The following is a 22,615-nucleotide window of genomic DNA, read 5'->3' on the forward strand; positions in this document are numbered from 1 at the left end:
GTGCAAGATAGGAGTTTTCCAATCCCTTTTAAACCATCAATAAAGGTTTTGAAACTTGAAGCTCTTGTCAGTTTCTACGTGTGATACCATGCCTCCCTCACACTGCCAAAGCGTATCCACCCAGACAGGTAGGATTCATTCAAGGACACCAAAGAGTCGGACAACCTCTATAAAACTATAAACCTCATCTATGCGGTAAGACCACTCCCTGGCTATTCTGGTAGTGTTATCCTTGGATGCTGAAAAAGTGTTCAGCTGGTGTTTTTGTTGGAGACACTAGTGAAGTTCAGTTGGGAACTAAAATTGATGTGTGGCAGAGCTTTCCTCGACTCAAAGGCCACTGGAATGAGTGAATGGATTTACATTTTGTGGCTTTTCTATGAGTAGGGGGACAAGGCTTGGATGCTTCTTATCCCTTATGTTTTATTGAACCACTGGCGGCTACAATAAGGAATAAGCCACTGAGCAGGGAATTACAGCGGGTGCACAGATATGTAAATTAGGGCTACTCTCTGATGATGTTCTGGTGTATCTCACAAACCCGAGGACTTTGACTCCAGCCCTCCTGAAAGATATTGAGTGGTATGGAACATTGTCAAGGTATACAATGAATACTGCCAAATCAGTTGTGCTTTGAATAGCACAAAGAATGCAACACACAATGAGTGCCTTCTCTCAGCTTCCATTCCAGATACAAGACAATAAGCTAAAATACTAGGGTTTGGAGGACGTCCGATCATTCTAATTTATTTGAGACAAATGACCCTCCGCTCTGAGATCAAATTAATCTTGATGTAAAGAGATGGTAATCGCTTGAGCCGTCCTGAATGGCTAAAAGTACCTCTATATAAATACATGTTTTCGCCAGACTTCTTCACGGCTCCCTGTAGAAGTTCCAAGGTCGCTATTGCGGGAGACAAAGGAAGTGTTGCTTTAGCTTTCATGGTGATCTACAGGACCTATGATCAAGTTCAAATCATCTGTGCCCAGGGAAAAGGGGGATTGGGATTCCCAGATTCAGAGTTATTTTAGGGCTGCACAGCTGAGGGTTGTGCCATATTGTTTTGAGGAATACTGTGAATAAGAAATAGGTGACCCAGGAAAATTATGTACTACGACTGGTAATGGTGGGTGAGCGGTCGTGGGTACTCAAAAAGCAGTTCCCAAGGGGTTCGGGAAGAAGGGAGAGGGTTGGGGCAAAGAAAAAAGTGGTTAGAAGAGATCTGGTCATTCCCAATTTAGCGGTCTATATATCCTGCCTTTTGTGGAATATATGGACGGATTGGATAGGCTCCAGATTTGGTTTGAGGCGGGTCTGGATTCGGTGGGTGAGTTGTGGCAGCAAGATGCTGGAGAGGGAGGTAAAGATAGGCATCCTCTCTGCGTGTCAAGATCTTCAGTTAAGCAGGGTCCTTTTGAGGATTCCGTGGCAGGATAAGGTTTCCCCTAAAATTACCAAATTTGTGACTCTTGTAGAACAGCAGTTGGCCAAGAAGAGTTTAATTTAAAATAACCAGAACATTGGAGTTAGGAGCCGTAGGTACATTCCAACTAGGCGTAAATTGTAAAGGATTCTAGGTTTTGCTATGTCGTGCACACTGTGGTCCCTTCTTTGTGACAGAGTGAACAGAGTATCTCTTTCGTATCAGTATAAAATGCATTGCTCGAAATTACTGCACAGGTAACAGCTTCCCCATTAAAGGTTAAAGAAGATATATATGGGAGTTATTGATGTGTGTGGGAGAGACTGTGGGGAATGGGCACAATACTGGCATGTGTGATGGGACTTTGAGCTGTCCAGGAGTATTGGTCAGAGGTCCTATCATGAATTAAAGGATTTGAGGAAAAAGAGCGTAGACGAGAGACCCACTTAGTTTTACATGGGCTACCAACCAAACAAGAGGGTTCCAATGATCTTCCCCATATGGGCCATTATATGCTGTCGGCAGCTTGGGTCTGTAACTATGGCTTGGAAAAGGGCATATCCACCAACAAAAGAGAAATGGCTTACAAAAGTCTATGAATTATGTAACCTTGTGCGATTCATCTTTTGGTTGAAAGAATCAGAAAAATGTTGAAATTGAATCGTTTCTGTTTTGCTCCAAAATGAGTGTAGCGTAGCTCATATCATCCAGCATCTCAGAGGAGCAGTGACGGGCGAAATGGAAAAAGATTAAAGATTTAAGATGGAATCCTGCCAGGCAGTAGAAATTATGGTTTTGGTGTCTTCTTTTCCTCCATTTTCTATTGTTGATTCATTTTCCCATGGTTTATGGTATAATGGAGTGTTATTGGGTAGTTTTATTTAGTGTAAGGGTGTCAAAGAAGGAAGCTGACACAAAGGTGGTTTGGTGTTGGTTATAGACTTTTATTTGTGTCTAAAATGTCCCTTGCTATCCCTATTTCTAAGAGGGGATTCCCAGCCTCAAAACGAATAGAAAAGGGGTCTGTTAGAATGTCCCTCAAACCAAAACACCACCGTCCTGTGTTATGAACTACTTCTATCCCTCACACTACAACAAAAGGATAATCTAACAGAACGCTCCTTCTCCAGGAGAATGTCGCCCTTCTGTTTCTTGGATAGTGTTAAAAAAAGAATGTTATCTTGCAACAAAAAATATGCCAGGGGGAATGACTCCCTTCCGCTGGCTTGCAGGTTCCACAGAGCCCTTATACAATTCCAAATCCAGGAGAATGTAGACCTGGTGTAGATCAATACAGTTTCCAATAAAACCGGGGGGGGGAATTACTCCCTTCTCCTGGCGTCTCTACAACTCTGTTACCAGAAGAATAACTCCTTTCTTCTGGTATTGCTTGGCACAGCTCACATCAAGGCCAGGGGGAATGACTCCCGTCCCCTGGTGAGTATGTTCTCCTGGTGTCTCAAAAGTACTTTCTCACAACCCTCAGCTTGATTTACACGTTGCCACTCAGTTTTGTTGGTAGCAAAGTCCCAAATCCTTATTTGCTGATTACTGGGCTAAGTATTACCACTGCAATGAGGAACCTCTCTTTGCTTACTCAGTTCCCTTTTGTTGGGGTCGCAGACCCTTCTCTAATGCTCATTGAGCTTATTACTGCCCCTGTGATGAGGACCATCTCCTTGGATGCTTAGTTTGTACTAGTTGGGGTCTCTGACCTCTGTCTGGTGGTCAATGCGCTTATTGTTGCCACTGCAATGAGGATGTTTTCCTCGGATGCTTGGTATGTCAGATTTTAAGGTCTCTGACATGTCTAGCTTCTACCCCTGTGTCCCCTCTGGGTCTCTCGCACTTCCCGTTACCTTCTAAGGGATTTAAGCATGCCACTGGAACTTCCTGGGACTGAGGTTCTTCTCTTCAATGCACTGGTCTTCTATCTTTGGTTTCCAGCGCACAGCGGCGACTCTGCACTCCGGTCTGCTGCTCAGCTATGCACTCCTGCATGGCATTCGGGTCTGTGTCAGCTGGTCCTGCTGAGAACTTCTTCCTTGCTTCGCCGGCGTCCTCTGCTCTTCTCCGACTCTGGTCTGCCCACAGGGTTTGAAACGGCTACTGTCGTCCATGCCTGTTGCCTCTCCTGGCTGGGTTTTACAGCTTGGTTAGTCCGTCGTCCATACTTGTACAATGTTGCCAGTGCCACCCTGGCATATTGTAAAAGTCCTTTGTTCTTGTTGATAACTTACTCTCCATGCTTCCTCGAGGCCACCTCATACCAGTACTAGCACAGTCAATGACCTTCATGTCTCCTGTGCTCTTCTTCATCCTAGCACTTTTGGCTTTAGCTTTATCCCCTGTATTACAGCAGTACATGGGTTTACTTTCAATAAAATGGTTCTGAACGTTGGGGATAGGCTATGGAATGTTGGGGAGTGATAATATTCAATAGGTTGCACCCCATGTGATCGATCTTGTCCCCAGAGGGGGAATCCCTCCCCATGAGGTCCTCCTGCATTAAGCCACCCCTAGGGGAACTATTGGGTAGCGGCTGCACCTCCCTAGCCTCATGGAAAAGGGCTTTCCCTTGGGAAGAAGTGACAACACCTTGTGTATCATCACAATAGCTCCCTATGAGGTTTGGGGTGAGAAGGGAGGAGGATTATCCATAGTTTCCCTTCTCTTTTTGGAAGAAAGTGTATGTAGGTGGATTATGATTATATCTTTGTTTCTCCAGCATTGGATCTTCCATGGATTCACATGCTGTGAATATTCCCCCTCGTCAGGCTGGGAACCTCGATCATTTTAATTAAGCGTTTTCCTATGGAAAACTTCGACAGTTCAGTGGCCTATCAACGTCCTTTTGGGGTGCTTTAGCCATCACCAATAGGACGCCTGGTATAAATTGCCCTGCCTCCGTGGTGTCCCTTCAGATTTTCAACCGTCTTCAAAGGGTTGGGATTACCACGTGTTCATTGTAATTTCTACACGTGTTGGTGCCATTTGTGAAGCTGTCTTCAGGAAAATCGTTGTTCCGGCCCTGTGCAACCTGCGGGCTGCGGAAAATGTATGAGGGGGGCGGGCATATAGACTGCCTTTATTGCCTATACCCCCATCATTCGGCTGAATCTTGTGAGATCTGTAAGGGGTTCTCCCAGAAGACGCTTAAGGACCGCATTCGGCAGTTGGTGTGTTGGCTGAATGAAGGTACCTACCATTCCTTTGAGGTGGGCTCAGTGCGTAGCTTGGCATCAGAAAGGCCAGCCCAAGCGGCAGATCATCGCCGGTCAGCATCAGCATCAGCTGAGGCTCTGGCAAAAAAGTTCTGGCCTGTCCCAGTGGTCGGTGAGAGTGGTCGCCCCTCTTCAAGTAAACATCTGTCTAAAGGGAAGTCTTCGTCCAAGCATGGTCGGTTGGACCAGTCACGAGGATCTGGAAGTAGACCTGAGAAGGAGTCTCAGGTGAAGGCCAAGAAAGACTCTTCGTCGAGACGCTCCTCTTCAGGGGACCATCACAAGTCCTCCTCCAGTAGAGAGTCGTCAAAGCAGTGGTCCAGTGGGACCAAGCAGGTGGGATCGCCTGAAATCTCTGCGCCGCAGGCTGCAGTTCCTACTACAATGTCATCGACGGGAGTCCCGTCGTCAACAATTCTGTTGTCAACTTCGATAACGTCATCGACCTTGATGTCTACGGCTCCGGTAGGAGAAAGAGACCCGATACTGTTGTTGTCCAGCAACTTGTTACTGACGAGGGAGGTGTGGCAGGCTTCTGCTTTTGACTTTCGTCTACCAGACACTATTCTACAGCAAGAGACGCCATCGGAAGTGGAAGACGATGGAGATCCAGTGGCGGATCCGTCGGCCATGGGCCTGAAGTGTGTTGGTCCGGCCACATCGATGGGTTTGGGGACTGGTATGACCAGTTACTCTTTGGTTAACCCGCAGGCGATGCTATCGCTCCAGGTGCTGTCCACGTTACAATCTCTTTTGGGCCAGCTGGATTCCAGATTACCTTCTCTGCACATACCTCCGGGCCTACCGTCGACGCAGCAGGTGTTTCTCCACGTTCGACGGCTTTGGCTGAATTGCCTTCCCCTACAGGTGCCTGAAGATCGGCCACATTCCCACGCTGAGGGGGGTGAGCTACCAGATTCTGAATCGGTCAGTGGGTCTAGGGAGACCATGTCCGCTGCCGCTGACTAGTCGTCGCCATCGAGAGACCCGCCGTGGGATTCGGACGTTGAAATGGAACCACCTCGTGGTCGGGCGCAGCCTTCCACCCCCGATGATGTGGGGGCGTTTCATGCAATGATGGTTAAAGCATGTGCGGGGTTTGGGTTGGCTCCTGAGGAAGAACGGAAGGAGTGCTTCCTGTTTGACCACATGGGCAAGAGATGAAAAGCGGTGTTCTCCATGCCAATCCTGGACCACGTGTGGCAGGAAGGCCTACGTATGATGCAACACCCCTTCTTGGAACCAGCGATCACAGGGAGGCTGGAGAAGAAGTTTAAGGCCCCGGAATCGGCACCGAAGTGCTTGGTTTCACAGCCAAATCCTGAGTCGGTGGTTTCAGCGGCGGGTAGCCGAAAAGCCAGGAGCCAGCACAAATGTACCACCCCTCCCGATGATGAGGCCAAGAGACAGGATGCCTTTGGTAAGACGGTTTTGACCATGGGAGTGACGGTGAAGGCGGCCACTTCTCTAGCAATCATGGCTCGCTACTGTCGTGAGATGTGGCGTCGGTTGGCTCCTCTGCTGGAACATCTACCGGTTGAACAGCGAAAATCAGCTATGATGATGGTACGCGAAGGGGAGGAGGCGTCCAATCATAGTTTTAACATTGCGGTGGACTTGGCAGAATCTGTCTTTAAACAGATCAACAACTGTGTAGTACTGCGTCGACAAGCTTGGCTTAAGTGCACAGACTTTCGCCCAGAGGTGCACTATACATTTCTGGACATGCCATGCGAGGGGGAGCAGTTGTTTGGGGAGAAAATCGATGAGACCCTTAAGGGTAGGAAAGAGGACTCTGAGACTGCCAAGTCGTTAGGAGCCTTGCAGAGTGGGCGCTCGTTTCGTCCCTTCCGTCCTTTGCGTGGGGCTTCAGGAAATACGCGATTTGCTTCCCCCAAAGATCGAGGCTACGGCGATCAGGTTACTCCTCTCAGGGGTATAGGAGGTCGACACAGTCGACGCAAAAAAGTAGAGATTTTCAGGCGTCCAGGAAAAGAGCGGTGCAGGCCTCCTCCTCCTGAGGGAGACAGGCTAAGCCACAGCAATGACTATCATGGGGAAAGTGTGCTGGGGGGCAGGTTGGCACTACACGTGGACGAGAGATGCAAGATCACGACAGGCATTTGGGTGTTGGACACAGTGCGCATGGGCCCCTCCCTGGAGTTCTTCAAGTGTTCCCCTACCCCCATTCCTCCGGTGTATACCATACAACCCCACCTTGACATTCTTTGACAAGAGGTGTTAGGACCTATAGAATTGGAGCTATAGAATTGGTTCTGGTAGCCGAAAGAGGCCAGGGGGTTTATTCCCGCTACTTTGTGGTAAAGAAGCCCAATGGCAAGTGGCGGACCATACTAGATCTTCGGGTGTTGAACAATACTCAGCAACGCCTGAAGTTCAAGATGCTCACGCTTCAGGAGGTTGTTTGGTCTGTACAACCGGGTGAGTATCTGGCCTTGTTGGATCTACAGGATGCATATTTTCATATCCCTATGCGTCGACGGCACCGCAAATTCCTGCGGTTTGTCGTGGGAGAAGATCCACTACCAGTTTCGAGTGCTTCCGTTCGGATTAAAGTCGTCCCCCAGGATGTTTACAAAATGTCTGGCGCTGGTGGCGGCCTGGCTCCGATGAGAAGGTGGTCATCATGTTTACCCATACCTGGACGACTAGCTGGTACGCGGTTCGTCACCGGGGAAGGCGCAGGAAAGTCTTGGCGCTATCATGCTGCTGTTGCAATGGCTAGGCTTTGCCGTGAACTTCGAGAAGTCCTTTGTCGCCTTCCAAGGACTCGGTTTTTCTGGGGGCACAGTTTCAAACTCAGCGGGGCTTGTGAGGCCCTTGGACAAGAGGGTTTTGAAGCTAAAGAAAAAGCGGCGGAGTGGAAGATCGGTGCATGGGTGTCCTTCCGGATCTACATGTCACTGTTGGTGGCCATGGCCTCCAGCATTCCACTGGTGAAAAACTGTTGCCTCTTCATGAGGCCGGTACAGGAATTCCTCGCTGACCGATGTGCTCAAAGTCGCGGATTATGGTCCGACAAGGTGGTGATCGACGGCGATCTGGTGGAAGCGCTTGATGATGGAAGTGCTCGGACAATCTGGTTCGGGGCATGCCATTGCTGGAACCGGAATTCCATTTCACAATTGTGACGGATGCCTCTCAAACAGGATGGGGGGTGCACCTCGAGGACTCGCAGGTCCATGGCCTGTGGTCTCGGGTGGAGTCGCATTTCCACATCAATGTGCTTGAGTTGAGAACGGCACATTGGGCCCTGAAATCTTTTCTGCTGCGCATACGCGGGTCGGTGGTGAGGGTGTTGACAGACAATACCACCACAATGTTTTACCTCAGGAAACAAGAGGGCACGCATTCCAGAGTGCTGTCGAAGGAAATGCAAGACCTCGGGCATTGGGCTTTGTTGCACAACATTGGCATTGTGGCCTTTCATCTGCCGGCAGTGTTGAATGTGCAAGTGGATGCGCTCAGCAGGGAGGTGAGCCAACAACACGAGGGCGGCTGAAGAAGCAGCAGGTGTCCATGCAGTGCAAGGAATTTGCGAGCAGGTGGGCTCATCCCGACTCTCTAGGGGATGTATTCTTGTTCCAATGGACAGACCGGTTCGCTTATGCATTTCCTCTGTTTCCACTCATTCGATGGACCCTCCAGTGGATTCGGAGATACCCATGCTGTGTGATTCTGGTGGCTCCGTTCTGGGCCAGGCAGCCGTGGTCCTCGGATCTCCTTCATCTGTCCGTGGCAGAGCTGATTTGGTTGGCAGTGACGCCGGACCTACTGTCTCTGGACAAGGGTGCTGTCTGGCACCACGATCTGGGCTCTCTCCGCCTGACGGCTTGGCGCCTGACTTTTCTGAGTTTCGCCTGCTAAAGCTTTCTGGGGACTTTCGGCGCATTTTGAAGGCAGCAAGGGCTCCGTCCACGAATGCCTCCAATGCGTGTAAATGGAAAAGGTTTTGTGTGTGGTGTAAAGGCCAAACTGGGATGGACCATTTGAACATTTTGTGGGATCAAGTTTTACCATAGTTATTGCAGTTGGCAGAAAAGGGTCTGGCATTCTCCTCCATAAAGGTACATTTGGCAGCAATTTCTAGATTCACTCGGAAACGGCATGTAATGCCTCTGTTTAGTGATGGTCTCATCAAACATTTCTTGAAGGGATTGTTTCGGACCTTTCCTCCAGTCAAAAAGTTTCCTCCGGGGTGTAGACTTAGTGTGGTTCTGTCAGGTCTGATGAAGCATCCGTTTGAACCAATGTTGTCGACGCCTTTGCAGTTTTTATCTTGGAATTTGGCTTTTCTGGTGGCCATTACTTCAGCCAGAAGGATATCTGAGTTGCAAGCTTTGGTTGTGGACCCTCCATACTTGAGATTCTTCAAGGACAAGGTGGTGTTGGCTACTAATCCATACTTTTTCCCAAAAGTGCCAACCACATTTCATAAACTCTTTTCTATTGTGTTGCCCTCGTTCTTTGCTTCAGCCTCCACACCTGCAGAATGGGCTTTGCATTCGCTGGATGTCAGGAGGGCGTTGAAGGTTTACTTGAATTGTACTCAAGAATTCAGACTTTCTAAACAGCTGCTTGTGGCTTATGGACCGTCCGTCAAGGGACGGGCAATCTCCAAGCAAGGACTTTCTCGCTGGGTGTCACCTGCTATCTCATTCTGCCACGCTAAAGCTGGGAAGCCTTTGGAAAGGAATCCGAGGGCACACTCGAGGAGGTCTATGGCTTTGTCAGCGGCATTATGGTCGGGGATTCCCCTGGTGGACATTTGCCAGGCGGCCTCCTGGGCGGTGCCACATACCTTTACTCGACATTACTGTCTGGAGCAGCAGCATGGTGAGGATGTATAGGTGGGATGGGCAGTCCTGCAACAACTGTTTCAATAGGTTAGGCCCGCAGCTTTGGGGTATTTTTATTTGACCTTGATCACTGATGGGTTTCTTTGTCTCATGTATGTGATTCTGGTTCTGTTTTGGTTTGCCTTTACACTCCGCCATGCAGGTTTGTTACTGCTATGTAATCTATTCACAGCATGTGAATCCATGAAAGATCCAATGCTGGAGAAGGGAGTAGTTTCTTACCTGTAACTTCATTTCTCCAGCATTGGCTCTTTCATGGATTCACATGCGCCCGCCGGCCGCGCCTGCAGGCAAACCTGGTTCGGGTTGCCTCTACTTTGGAGGTTAAAATCTGAAGAGAAGCCGCGGGGGCAGGACTATTTATACCAGGCATCCTATTGGTGGTGGCTAAAGCACCCAAAAAGGACGTTGATAGGACACTGAAATGTCAGAGTTTTCCATAGGAAAACATTAAGTTAAAGTGGCCGAGGTTCCCAGCCTGACGACGGGGAATATTCACAGCATGTGAATCCATGAAAGATCCGAACGCTGGAGAAATGGAGTTACAGGTAAGAAACTACTCCCTTCTAAAAATTACACGCTAAGGACATTTGTCTGTTTTTTTGGTTTACTGTATTGCTATTAAAACAAAACGATTTCTTTTCATTAATAAACCTACCTACAGGTTCCATAGATATGTGAAATATTTAAAGCAGTAAACACAGTAGTTTTGTAATCTTTTCCAAGCCCATGGGCCATACTGTCCTACATATCGCCTACAGCCACATAGTTTACAGTTGTTGATTTAGGGTTAGCCTTCTTGTCAGTCCGAATAAAACCAGATAGCCAGCATCTCTTCACTTTTACTTGTTGTGGTCATCAACTTACGTGAACGGTTTACCTCGGGCATGCACAGAATGTACAATCCTCAGTTTGCAAGCCTTGTACAAAGATTGCCTTAAGTTTCTACTGGGTGCGACATCGGTACAGAATATAGGCAACCTGTTGGTCACATCATTCTCATATGAAGCATACAAACAAGACATGCTAGTACTTTTAACACCTCTGGCAGGAAAGGGACACAAAGCTTCCAAGAAAAAGCTTTAAGTAGAAAATACATTATTTTGGGCCCGATATATCAGCCGAAATGAAAATGTACAGATTCAAGAATTAAAATTATTCTAAATGTGCCCAAATCAGCAATGATTTGTCAAAGGAGATCCTTTTTAGGCACCAGTGGGTGTTTCTGCCACTGGATTTTGGGTCACGTAGCAATAGTACTTCCATTACAAGAGATGACCTATTAAAAACACCTGCACCTTTAATATAGACATAGGAAGAAGAAAAGCATCCCCTAAAATTGAGCACGTTTTGACACCTTCCTGTGCTCTTGTGTTTCCCGATTTAAAAAATCCATGTATTCTATGTTCTCATGAGAAAGAAGGTTATGCCCAAGCAGTATTAACTCAGAAACCTGAGGACAAACGTCTCCCAATAGCATATTGGAGTAGATCGCTAAATCCTGCAACTGCAGCAGTGCTTGCTGTCCAGAACGCTGAAGTATAGATGGTAGGACCGTGTTTATGCAGTACCTCATGCAGTCACTGCATTATTACGCAGAACTAAAATTCAGCATTTTTCCACATCTAGACGTACACAATATGAATTAATATGGTATAGTTCGGCAAATATCAGTTCATCAGGAGAGGTATAGGAGAAGTAGTCAAGAGTAGAATGGGTGTGATGGGCGGTGGTGGACAGAAGGATGATGGGGGTGTCACAAAGTTTGGAGATTTTAGAGGAAAAGTAGTGAGCAATGTCATTAGAAGGGGAGATGGCAAGAGGTATTGGCTTGGGAGGTGTGAGCAAAGCTTGGAGGGAAGATGAGTTTGCAGAGGTAATTCTGAAGGGCGGAGTTTAGGTATGTGAAGTAGGAGGTATTGGCAGAGACCAGTTCAGAGATGTGAGGACAGCAATTGACTTTTTGTTTTTGTTGGGGTCTGTGGTTTGCACCAGCATCGTAGTTCACGGCACATGTTTGTTTTGAAGGCCTGAATTTAAGAGGTGATCTAGGACTGAGGACGGAGATGGGAATGAGTGAATGCATGACCTGGATAGTGTAGCTCAAGGAGAGTCTAAGTGCATATTGAAAGTCAGAAAAGGTCCTTACATTATCCTTTTAGTATTTAGTATCCTTAGTATTTCCTTTTAGACTGAGGGGAGGAGCAGAGGGACCATGATGATAAAGTGAACAATCTAGTGATCAAAGAGGGGGGGGGGGCGACAATGGAGAGGTCTGAGGAGACTGAAGTACAGAGAAAGTGGGTAGCCTGGTTGTAATAATGAGAAAAGAGAGTGGTCAGGTAGAAACGAGTTAAATTCAAGGCGGGTGGCTGCAGATGGCTTGGGAAGGTGAAAGTCGCCCAACTTGACAATGGACATGTTTGTAGGAAGTGATTCTGATCAGGGAGGGGTGAAATGAGGGCACCAGTGGCTGGATCCAGAGCAGAACATCATCTTTTTAAGTCTTCGCAGACTGGCCTTCCCTCCAACCATGTAAGCATCAGAGTCATGGGGTGGAGCGTAAGTGTTTGCAGCTGAGTCATCTGCAGTTTCTTTCACTCATGCGCTTGCCTTTTGGATACCCTCTTATTTTTCAGTCCAAGGTTATAGCAATTGTCATTCCTGCTGGACCGTTCTAGCTCTGATCCACATATCCTGTGCCTGTTGATTGGCTTGTTCCACATTTGTTTCCTGATTTGCAGAGCAGCAGTACCCCATTCCAGATTGATACCTGATCTGCAATCTCCCCCTTTCCAGATTGAAGCATTGTGTTTGCAGATTCCTTGCATAGTACTGATACCTGTATGTTCCTCAGTCTCCCATGCAGAATCACTTTAAAAGTGTTCCGTTGGTAGGTATTCTAACAGAATTGTGTTCCCTGTTGCTATTAGGAATACGTACGCTGCGGTTGACAAGTATTGTGATAGCATTATACTTTCCCTTGACTATTACAAATACCTTTGTTCCAACATTGACTGTTGCCAGTTTTTAGTGCTAAGTCTGTTATAAGGTTCCACTTTCATTAGTCTTAGTTCCAGAATGAGAGAAAGCTCACCGCTGTCTAAACTTGTTTTCTTCTTGTTGTTTTCTTTCATTCTCTATGCATCCCTTGATTTGACCTGTAGTTCCAGCTCCCCGCTGAGGTTGCATGCTACAAGTCACTGACTCCAAGATCCCTTAGAACTCTCTTGTATTGCCCTTTCAGCCTTTCCCTGCTCAATAAGACCCAACAATCTGTGTTCTCTTGTGATTTGTATCCGTTTCTAAGCGTTACCTATCTTTTACCAGGGGTGCCAGTGTGTAGGCACTTTATAGTGCATGTGCACGCACCGTATCATCCTCCTTTCTCTTTCCCCCTAAAGGTGCTGGGTTTCTCTGTAAGAGCAGTGACTGTAATATGATATGGTGAGCTATCCGCAAGTTCAAGGTGGTCGCATTCATGCAGCCAACAAACTATCATTTCTTCCATGGTGTTTTGCTTCACAATTCCACTTTCCACAGGTTATTTTGTCATTTGCATATGCTATTCCACCTGGCTTCTGTTCATCCCTTGATCTTTATGCTAAGATCTCATTGACGTTGAGGTTATAGTAGTTGGATGTATGGTTCCTCTTCCTGGTTCCAAGGGTTAATATCCCTCAAGAATATGGCCATACAAAAATATTGCCATATTTCTGCGGCAATATTAAGGCATGGAACCTGCGGGGGACACCCCCGCAACCCCTTCATTATTTTTAAAGGAGCGAGGGACACCCCCACTCCCAAAAACATCCAAAATTATCCCCCCAAAAATATTGCCTATGACCGTTCCAGACAACCATATATACGGCGATATTTTTGGTGCGGATAATATGTAGCGATACCCTCTTCTTATGCTCTTTACACTGCAGGTTCCAGTCACCTACTCCAGTCTGGTTCCTATCTCAGTCCATTCCACGGGTGTTGTCTAGTGTGATTACACCATCCACCCATGGCCTTACTGCTTTGCTGGGGCTTCTCTAACACAGTTCTGCCCCATGGATTAAGACATCTATTGCATTATTTTACCATCTGTCTTGATGCAAGATGCAATTGTTTGACGTGACTCCTTGGATATTGTTTAGTGTTCCTCAATTCCTCCCTCTGATTGGAAGTGCACTGTTAGGGTGTGAACACCTTGGTATTGTGTAGAATTTGTCCATGGGTATTATAGTGGTTTGCAATCTGTTCTCCTGGATGGAAGCTGCATTGGTTTAGTATGAATACTGTGGCATTGTATTTTTTCACTACCTGTTCCTCTTCCTTGGAAGGTGCTGTGATGAATCCTGCAGAGTCATCACTGATCCCAGCCTAAAATCCCCTCCCATGTGGCCTGGGGAGGGCGGCCGCTACCTGATCCTGACTCTGGGGATGACATTATGAGGGAAAATCACATGGGAGGAGATGGCTGTCGGGGAGAAGTGGTGACTCCCTTAGGAGAGACGGAGTATTCTTTTTGTGAAGCTGAAGACCCTATAATCCCAAAATACCTGATGGCATGATGTCACTGCACAAGTCCCTCCCATGTTAAAATGCATAGAACAATATATGAAAGACCACCAAAAGAGAATAAGCTTTACACCTTAGGAATACATGGGTCACATTTGACGTCCCTTGATTGATTCTGTCCTGGGTAAAAGTCCTGAACACAATATCACTGCACATAATGTTCACATAACATCTTCTATTTCTGACACCCTTAAGGCCAACAAACAATTGAAACAATATAGCCTTGGAACTTTTAAGCGCAATATGGACTTCAATTCCCATAACACCTATGCTACTGGGGTGAGGAAGAGGAGAGAGGAGTCTGTGAGGAACATAACCTTAAGCTAAAGATGCAGGCTAGTTGTTTAAAGAATCATCAGCTGTGCAGGAGATTTAAAAATGGTGTGTCTTGCTGTGCACAGAGTGGACGGAGAGGAGGAGGTGGTCGCAGTTCGAATGAAGGAGGAGGAGCAGAAAGCTACAGAGGACACGGAGTGTGAGATGCCCTCCGAGGCAGAGTGTCAGAGGTGAGACGTGCTGAAGGAGGTTGCCACTCAGAGGCACCCACCTGGAGGCGTTGCATACCGGAGAAGAAAGACTCGGCTGAAAGTCAGTTGCTGCATGACTGGATGAGATGCAGTCTTGTGAAACGACAAGGGTTCCAGTGGCAGAGGAGCAAGAGACCAAAACAGGAACCAAGATAGACTCTGTGCAACTGGGGAAACCAGCCCAGCAATGGTTCTTCATTACAGGTACATGTTAAACTGGCGAGTCAACCAAAAGGAGTTGTGGGGCTCTAGGGCCCTGGGACATGTTATAAAGTTGAAGGACAATTTAAATACCAACCAAGTAGAAAAGAAGAGAACAATTCTCCTCACATTCCATGTCAGTTCGGGGAAATGGAACCTGTATGGCTGCCAGCCAAGAGACTTTAAAGAAGAGACAGAAGGGCAAATAGGGTGCAATTCTCCTCAAGTGAGATGTCAAATTGGGGAAGCCTGGTACCCACAGTGCCATAAGCAAAGAAACTGTCAAATAGTGTACAATTCTCCTTATATGAGATGTCGGTGTGGACAAACCTGGACCAAACATTGGCACAAGCAGAGAGATATTAACAGTTGTGCAAAGATATGAAACCCTTCCTGGCATGTGAGTAAACCAGGAAAGGAACGGTTGTGTAAAAGAGAAACTTTGTTGTTATAAATAGTGCTGTGGAAAGAAAACATTTGCTTTAGCCTGTCAAACTATTGTACAACAAGAGACATTTGTTTAGCCATTCTGACAAAAGTAATCTATGAGGGAAAGACCGACTTTGACTTCCTGAGAAAAACCTTCTATGAAGGAAACATCTTTAGAAAAGTATTCTATGGAAAAAACTGTTATTACATACACCTCAGTAATCCTTTTTTTTTTTTTTTACATCTTGCCAAGAATATTTCATGAAAGAAATAGTTGCTTAGTTTTTTGAACAAGTGCTCTATGGAAAAGACATTTACTTTGCCAATTTGAAGGACATGTCGGATGAAAGAAACATATTTCATTGAACTGAATAGAATATTGTTGGAACAAAACTCTTTCAAATGTCTTCCTGAATTGATTCAGGGGAGGGGAATCAAACCCTGGACACAAGGATTACTTTGTTGGAATTATAATTTTGACCTTTTGTACATTTTTGTTGAACTGAAAATAGATCTATTTACCAGACACATTTGGGTTGTATGGGTTAGTGTGAGGGGCAGGTATATTTGGACACAATGTCAATTTTCTTTAGCTTTAGTTTGATAGGTAGGAACATTCTTGTTAGGATAGGGACAGACAGGCCTGATCCCATCCCCTTTTTTATTTTAATAAATGACAAATGTTGAGAAAATCATAACTTTGTGTCTGTCTCTCATTTCTGACCCGCCACAGTTCATTGTTTGGGCGTGAATATTTGGGATTTGTAATACTGCATTAATTCCTCTGATTTGGTAGAGCTAAAATCACTGGAGTACTTAGTTATTCCACAATCCATTACTGTGAACAGATGATCCTTTGTTGAGCATCAGTCCCATGACTTTGACCAATGTTTGGGCATTGTGATATTTGTATGCTGTGGTTTATAGGCTCTCTCTAAAAATGTGTCATGTGTTTCTTTTGGTCTCTTGCATCTTTAGATCATGGTTTCTTTGGGTCTGATTGGCAGAAGCGCTGGTGTGTCCTCAGCAAGGGGATCTTTTATTATTACAGCAGCGATAAAGGTGAGCAGCATGCAGCTCAGATTTCAGAGGACCTCCAGTCAATGCAAACTGCTGAAGCCTCCTATGCCCTGCAAGGAGCCCATGGACCATGAACAGAAGCCGGGCACAAGGCGCTCAATCATTCCTGCTGATCAATACACTGGCTTTTAGCTTACTCGTAACTGAGTTCTGAGGTGGCACTTCCAGAAACCTGCCATGAACTTCATTCCAAATCTTGCCTTGTCAGATGACCATCAACCCTCCTCTGTGATGCTCTCCTGGTTTCTTGAGGCTTAAATGCACTCTTTAGGTTGCTGTGCTGCCATGTGAGGAGGCTAGGGCCAGGAAACCCCCAAAAGCAGAAACTTGGGGGGGTCTCAGTAAAGGTAGATCAGTCACCACACCAAACTTAATCTAAACTGTGCCACTTGAGACACTACCCCGATATGCAACCTGGTTGGAGTTTGTCTCCTCATTGCTCCATTTCTACACTTGCAACATTTTGGTGGCGTTTAACTAAGATCCATCGGCATTAGCCTTCCAGTAATTATCATGGGGTGGTGCCTCTAATGGTGATGACCCTTGAAAGCCCAAACAAGCCACGTGTAGTGTAGGCTTATCTTATTGAAAAAGTCTTTGGGTCCCAAGCCATGTTAAATTGTTATTTCCTCAATGTGAGAAGGTGTTCCTTGCTCTCTTGCAGGTAAGCAGTACAAAGGCGCCTTCCACCTGAAGGATTACACCCTCCAGCGCACGCCACACCTGCGCAAAGACTCCAGACGGGACTCTTGCTTTGAGTTGGCATCCTGTGACAAACGCACTTATCAGGTGAGGAGAGAATGTGAAATATATAAACGGACATACATACACACAGGGATCGAAAGTACAAGGAGTATGGAACGATTTTGCTCCTGCTTGTAGCCTAGAGGAGCTGAGCTAGATTAATGCTACCCGGGGCTACTTTTGGCTCCCCGTGCCAACTCTTGCCACTGAACCATACCTTTGAGATGTTAGCCGTGTGGAACGTTTATAAAAGAGGCTTAGGGCATAGCTAAAGGATTTTGAAACATAATGGATCATTTATAATGGGAAAACAGTATGGTTTGCATCTCATGTGGAAGTTCGATCTATCTCCTGTCTCCTTGTGTTGCACCCCACATAGGTAGGTAGGTAGGTGTGTGTGTGTGTGTGTGTGTGTGTGTGTGTGTGTGTGTGTGTGTGTGTGTGTGTGTGTGTGACAAACGTGTTTTTTAGAAAAACAAGTCGGTGCATTAAAAATGCAGGAACAATACTTTCCTCCAATTCAATAACTTGCTCTGCTAGCCAAGTACTTGTGGGGGTAGCATAGTGAATATGACTTGCATAAGAGTCAGTGGATGGTCTTTTTCACCTCTGTTGCAAAACCATAGTTAAGGTTACGGGCTTACATAGGAAAATGGGAAATGGTTTTCCACTATAATCCTTGAAACTGTGCCCATTGTAGAGATTATGTGCTATAGAAGATTTAGGTGGATGCTGGGTGTAAAAGGGTTCTCCAAACAAAGATGAGGTTGCTAGGCACTGCATGGAAATTCCTCCTCCTCCATTGTAGACATTGGGTGATGAAGATTTAAGTTTACATTCTGGGTGGGAATCACTCTTTGATGAAGGGTTTTCTGATTAAGGGCAAGGTTGATGGGTGCCACATGGGAATCCCCATAAGGGAGTAGGTAGCTTCCTTGCTGCCTTTTTTGGGCCAGTTTGCTGATATCTGAAAGCAGTGTTATAATAGATATCCCACAGGCATTGCAGCACAGAGAGCTGCTGTTTTATCATCAAAATCCTAAAGCCTTCAGTGATCATTGAACTTTTCTTTCAGTTTACAGCGGCAAGTTCACTGGAGGCCAAAGAATGGATGGATCACATCTCTTTCCTCCTAAAGGGTGAGTAATTTGTGTTGTTGCGATACGCCCCGGGTGTATTGGAACATAGCGTGCATATGCCACTCAGAACGTAGGGCCATACAGTGCGAACAGTCAAATATGAAAGTTACATGTTTATAGGAAAACTGTGTTCTGTGCTAAAACAGCACTATCAGGATAATTGTGGTTCAAAAGAATGCCTTTTTTTCAGTCTTCTGTAAGGGAAGCGGCAGAACCAAACATCTGTAGTTGGCATTACCAAATCAAAGAGTGTCAGGGATGGGACAACACAACAAGGCCTTTCTCCAGGTGCCCATCCCCTCCAACCATGAGCGTTCAAATAATAATGTTTGTAACCTAAGTTTGAGGCGTTGTCATTCTGGGGACACACTATTATACAAAGCTATGTTCAACAAATTGGCCAATAGAAAGGCCCAAATTCTACAAGTTCTTGGCCTCCTTGCTACTCTATGCTATAACACAAGGAATGGAGAATGGAAGAGTTCACAGAGCCTTCTCTCAAATGTCTGCCCCTAGTCTAACACAAAATAGAAGGGTTCTCCTGGGAAAGCTCTTCCAGGGATTACTCAGTCTGTACCCTTCCCCAGTCTTCCTGCTTTGACAATGCCTTTCAAGACCTCCCTCAGGCTTCTATGGTGCCATCTTAGCATTATAAGGTTCACTTTGGGTATTTCTCAGACCTTGACTTGTTTTGTATTCACTTTAGGTCTCTCCCAGGCCTTCAGTTTCTCGTTGCTCATTTTGGCATAAATGGGTATTTCTCGGGGGAGTGGGAACGAACAGTGCTGGTGAACCACAACTTAGACCCTGAGGTGCTGAGGCAGGTTTATGGTCATTTGTTCGAAGCAAAAGATTGGAATAGCCAAAGTTTCAAAATCAAAAGATACGACATGCTATGTGTAACATGGAAAGTGCATTTAGTTCAAAACCAATCCATCGATCAAATTGTCATTCGAAACTTTTGTATTTCGAAAAAAAAGATTTGAAAGTTTGCCTTTCTAAACTTTTCTATTAAAAAAAATGACCGGACACCGAACGTGGAAGAACAACTCAAAGCAGGCACGGGAATATATGATTAAAGAAGTTTGGGACACAGGAACCATCGGAAATATTGATGTGGCCACCCCAGGGCTGTATGAGACACAAGGGGGGGGGGGTGGGAGGAGTGGGGCAGGGGTAGGGGTAGGGGTAGGGGAGGGTGAATGCATTTGTTGAGGGGGGAGGGATAAACAGAAAATCAGCATTGTGAAAGTTCTCTAAGTGCGATACTACCAGTTGCGAATGCTTTATTTGTGCAAACTCACCAATAAAAATATATTTGAAAAGAAAATAGGTGTTTCTCTCCCCCTCTATCAGACTCCTTTTCAGGCAGACAATAGTATGTTATCCTCCTACCAAGGGTCTCTTTTGGTAAGACTTTTGGGAGCCCCTGTTCTCTCAGAAACCTAATTACCCCCAGGGCCCAATGCTATGCCTATGATCCCATAGGAATCCACTAGTTACCTTATGGAGGAAGGTCGGTCTGCACACGGAACCCACACACCCAAAGAAGACCTCAGAGAGGATAGGTTGAGCAATCAGAGCTAATCCAGTTCCAGAGATGTACTCACCACCCTCCAGGATGGGTCATTGAAGGGGTAAGTAGTGATGTCACCAGTAGGTTTGATGGGGATTGATTCTTGATCAGCTACCTTGGTAGCCACAAAGGGACAGAATATGCCACCACAGTGGAGTCATGGGGGACCCAAACAGGAGATCCTGGCAAATAAATGAGTCCTTCTAGTGAAGGACCTGCAGAGTTGGAGCCCTGCGGCCTGTGCTCTCCGATCCCACCGCTGCCATTTTACTGCATGTTACAGTGGCAGATAGAATGACAGGGGGTGGAAAAACTGGGTGGGATGGTGCCTGGCAAGGAGGGTGGGGAAGACAGTAGAACTGGGGGTTTCGGATGCTGCTGCCCCCCGCCCCCGACGGATAGCAGTAAAATATCCCATGTGGTAAAGAGGGGGTTGATCTCTTTGAGTAACAGCAAGGAAGGTTGCGCTTGACAGAAGGGTCAGCAACAAAAGTCTGCAGCCCTGGAGGACCGCACCGGAGGGTTTGTCTGGAGAGGTGCATGAGGAGGAACGGTGACACAGCCACTTGCGACTGAAGATTCAACAAGAATGACCCAAGTCAGAGGTTACAGGTTGCGGTTAAAAGAAAGGGCAGCAGGACACGCCACTAAAGGCCTCCACATTTGAAGGATGGTATCAGGATCCTGCTATAAAGCTAAATCCTCAAACAAAAAGGGTCTAGCAGAAGCAGCCATGCTGGAGCGCAAGGAGGGTGTGGGGCGCTCCGTTTAAGGTCCAGCAATACAGGTGCGTCCTGAAAGTTACAAAATGTCCCCTGTAGGACTGATGCAACAATGTCAGGCTTCCAGTAATCTATCAATTCTTGCTGCTTTGTGACTGTTGCTGCAGAGTAGCAAAGATTCATTCTAAAATGACTGGCCGCAGCTCCCCAGAGTAGTCAATTTTATGCCTCATTTTGGGAAGTTATTTGCTTATTTACATAGTCTATGGCAATTCTCCATGGTGCCACTGATTCTTTAACTGATGCTATTTGAAGAAGAAAAAGCATTTGAAAGAGTGGAGCTCTGGTAAACTACTTATGCGATTCAATAATCTAATATTGGCTGCATAAACAATGCTGGTAATGACTTCTGAAAAAATAACTGCACAGAACAATCATTCCTCTGTCTATAGCATAGCATAGTATTGATTATTTTAAAATACCTTTGTAACTATAAAATGTTTGTTATTATGCTTATTTGTGTATGCTTATTTAGCTTCTCTTTATCATGGGGAACACATTTTCACATCCATTTTGTAAAGAATATTTTTGTTTCTCCAACGGTACTCTACTTTCCTTAGTTTTGTTTAAATGATGGTCCCTTATTTCATTTAAAGAAAAAACGACATTTCTCTGCACTTATTATTCTTTGATCCTTGGTTTGCTTGTTTTTCTGCACCTATCAAGATGTTTTTTCATAAACCATTTCAGTGCAAACATATTTTCGCAGCATTTATTTTAGACCAAGTTTTTTTTTTACTCCAAACTGTTTACCTTGTTACGTTAAATTCTGGGGACGGCAGAGCCGTCCCCAGGGTCCACGGACCTCCATCTCTCGGAAGGCCCTAACTCATTCCCATGTCCCAAAGAAGTCGAGATCCACACAAGGAGCAAAGGTTACTGTTGTTTTATTATGAGAAAGGAGTGGAGTCAACAGCTACCCTTGTCATTGACGCTCTGGTAGGATTCTTTTAGAAAAACAGTGGAGCTAATTTTAGCACATATCAATTAGCTCTTAACATGAACACAAAGTTAGATTCTTTACAAACATAAAAAGTTGTGATAGGTGCATATAGGTGGGTTAGTACATCAATGGTGACTGTAATTACATGTACTGCTAATATTGGAGCAGTACGTACGAATTGTCAACACACACAGAGTTCAGGTGTTTCTAGTACGGTGAGTAGATGGAGCGGCCAGCGGTTGAGAGTGTAGAACCTGCTGGTGGATGCACCGGACTGTCTTCATGACTAGGGGAACTTTAGAGCACAGGAGTACTTTATTAAGTGCCAGGCACCTAGGGTAGTGGGAGCGTCATGGCTGGCGTAGTTTGGTAAGAGCCAGATACTGGGTGAATCGCTGGCGAATGGATTAGAACGTGAAATGGACCCAGGGTCTCTGGTAAGGTTGAAAAAATAGGATCCAGGTGGTGCTAGATGAGAAGATGTCTCTATCTAGGGCGCGGAGTGAAGCCGCGGTCTCTGTAATCGAGCTGTGTCGGTGACTGACGGTCCATTGTTGTTTTATTATGGCAAACAAGCAGGGATCATACACTTGGAGCAATCCAGTCCAGGCACATCTTGCTGATTTTGGGCTTGCATAACACTTTTGTGCACCTGTGATGTCACAATCGGCGTCACTCAGCAAGTTCCGTCCCCGAATCTACCGCCACTCCGGGTTGGCTCCCCGAGTGGTAGGTCCAGTATAGGAACATATAGTGTGTGATATTATTGGTAGTCACTGTGTCAGGTGGTGTACTTGGATCATCCCTAAAAATTGCTACTTGAAAAGTGTTACATTAGAGAACCCGATGATTGGTTGGGGAGTCCCGCCGCCAGCCCCTAGCCCCCAGTGTCCTCATTGGTCAGACTGTGGGCCCCCAAGCCTGGAACTACCGTTGTTCCCAGCCCGCAAGACACCTGTTTGCGTAAATTGTGTATCAGTAAGGAGTGACTATGTGACAGTGTGTAACAATGGGATGTTTCTGCTAATGCCATGAGTGTTCCATTCCCAGCGCATACTGCAGTAGGATTGTTGCACTTTGTTGCGAGCTTGTTCCCA

General features: G+C 46.1%; 1 protein-coding gene across 4 annotated transcripts in view; it reads left to right on the plus strand.

The window, feature by feature from the left end:
* The window catches only part of SKAP1 (src kinase associated phosphoprotein 1), a 2,196,308-nt gene that overhangs the window by 1,781,219 nt on the left and 392,474 nt on the right, over positions 1-22,615 (plus strand). For all 4 annotated transcript variants that reach the window (XM_069634617.1, XM_069634618.1, XM_069634620.1 and 1 more), the window contains 3 exons: positions 16,233-16,316; positions 16,999-17,123; positions 18,154-18,217. In XM_069634617.1, the coding sequence (XP_069490718.1) occupies positions 16,233-16,316; positions 16,999-17,123; positions 18,154-18,217 (273 nt within the window). The remainder of the gene's footprint in view (positions 1-16,232; positions 16,317-16,998; positions 17,124-18,153; positions 18,218-22,615) is intronic.

The sequence above is a fragment of the Ambystoma mexicanum genome, chromosome 13, assembly GCF_040938575.1.
Source record: "Ambystoma mexicanum isolate Mex_15411 chromosome 13, UKY_AmexF1_1, whole genome shotgun sequence".
NCBI classification, from domain to species: domain Eukaryota; kingdom Metazoa; phylum Chordata; class Amphibia; order Caudata; family Ambystomatidae; genus Ambystoma; species Ambystoma mexicanum.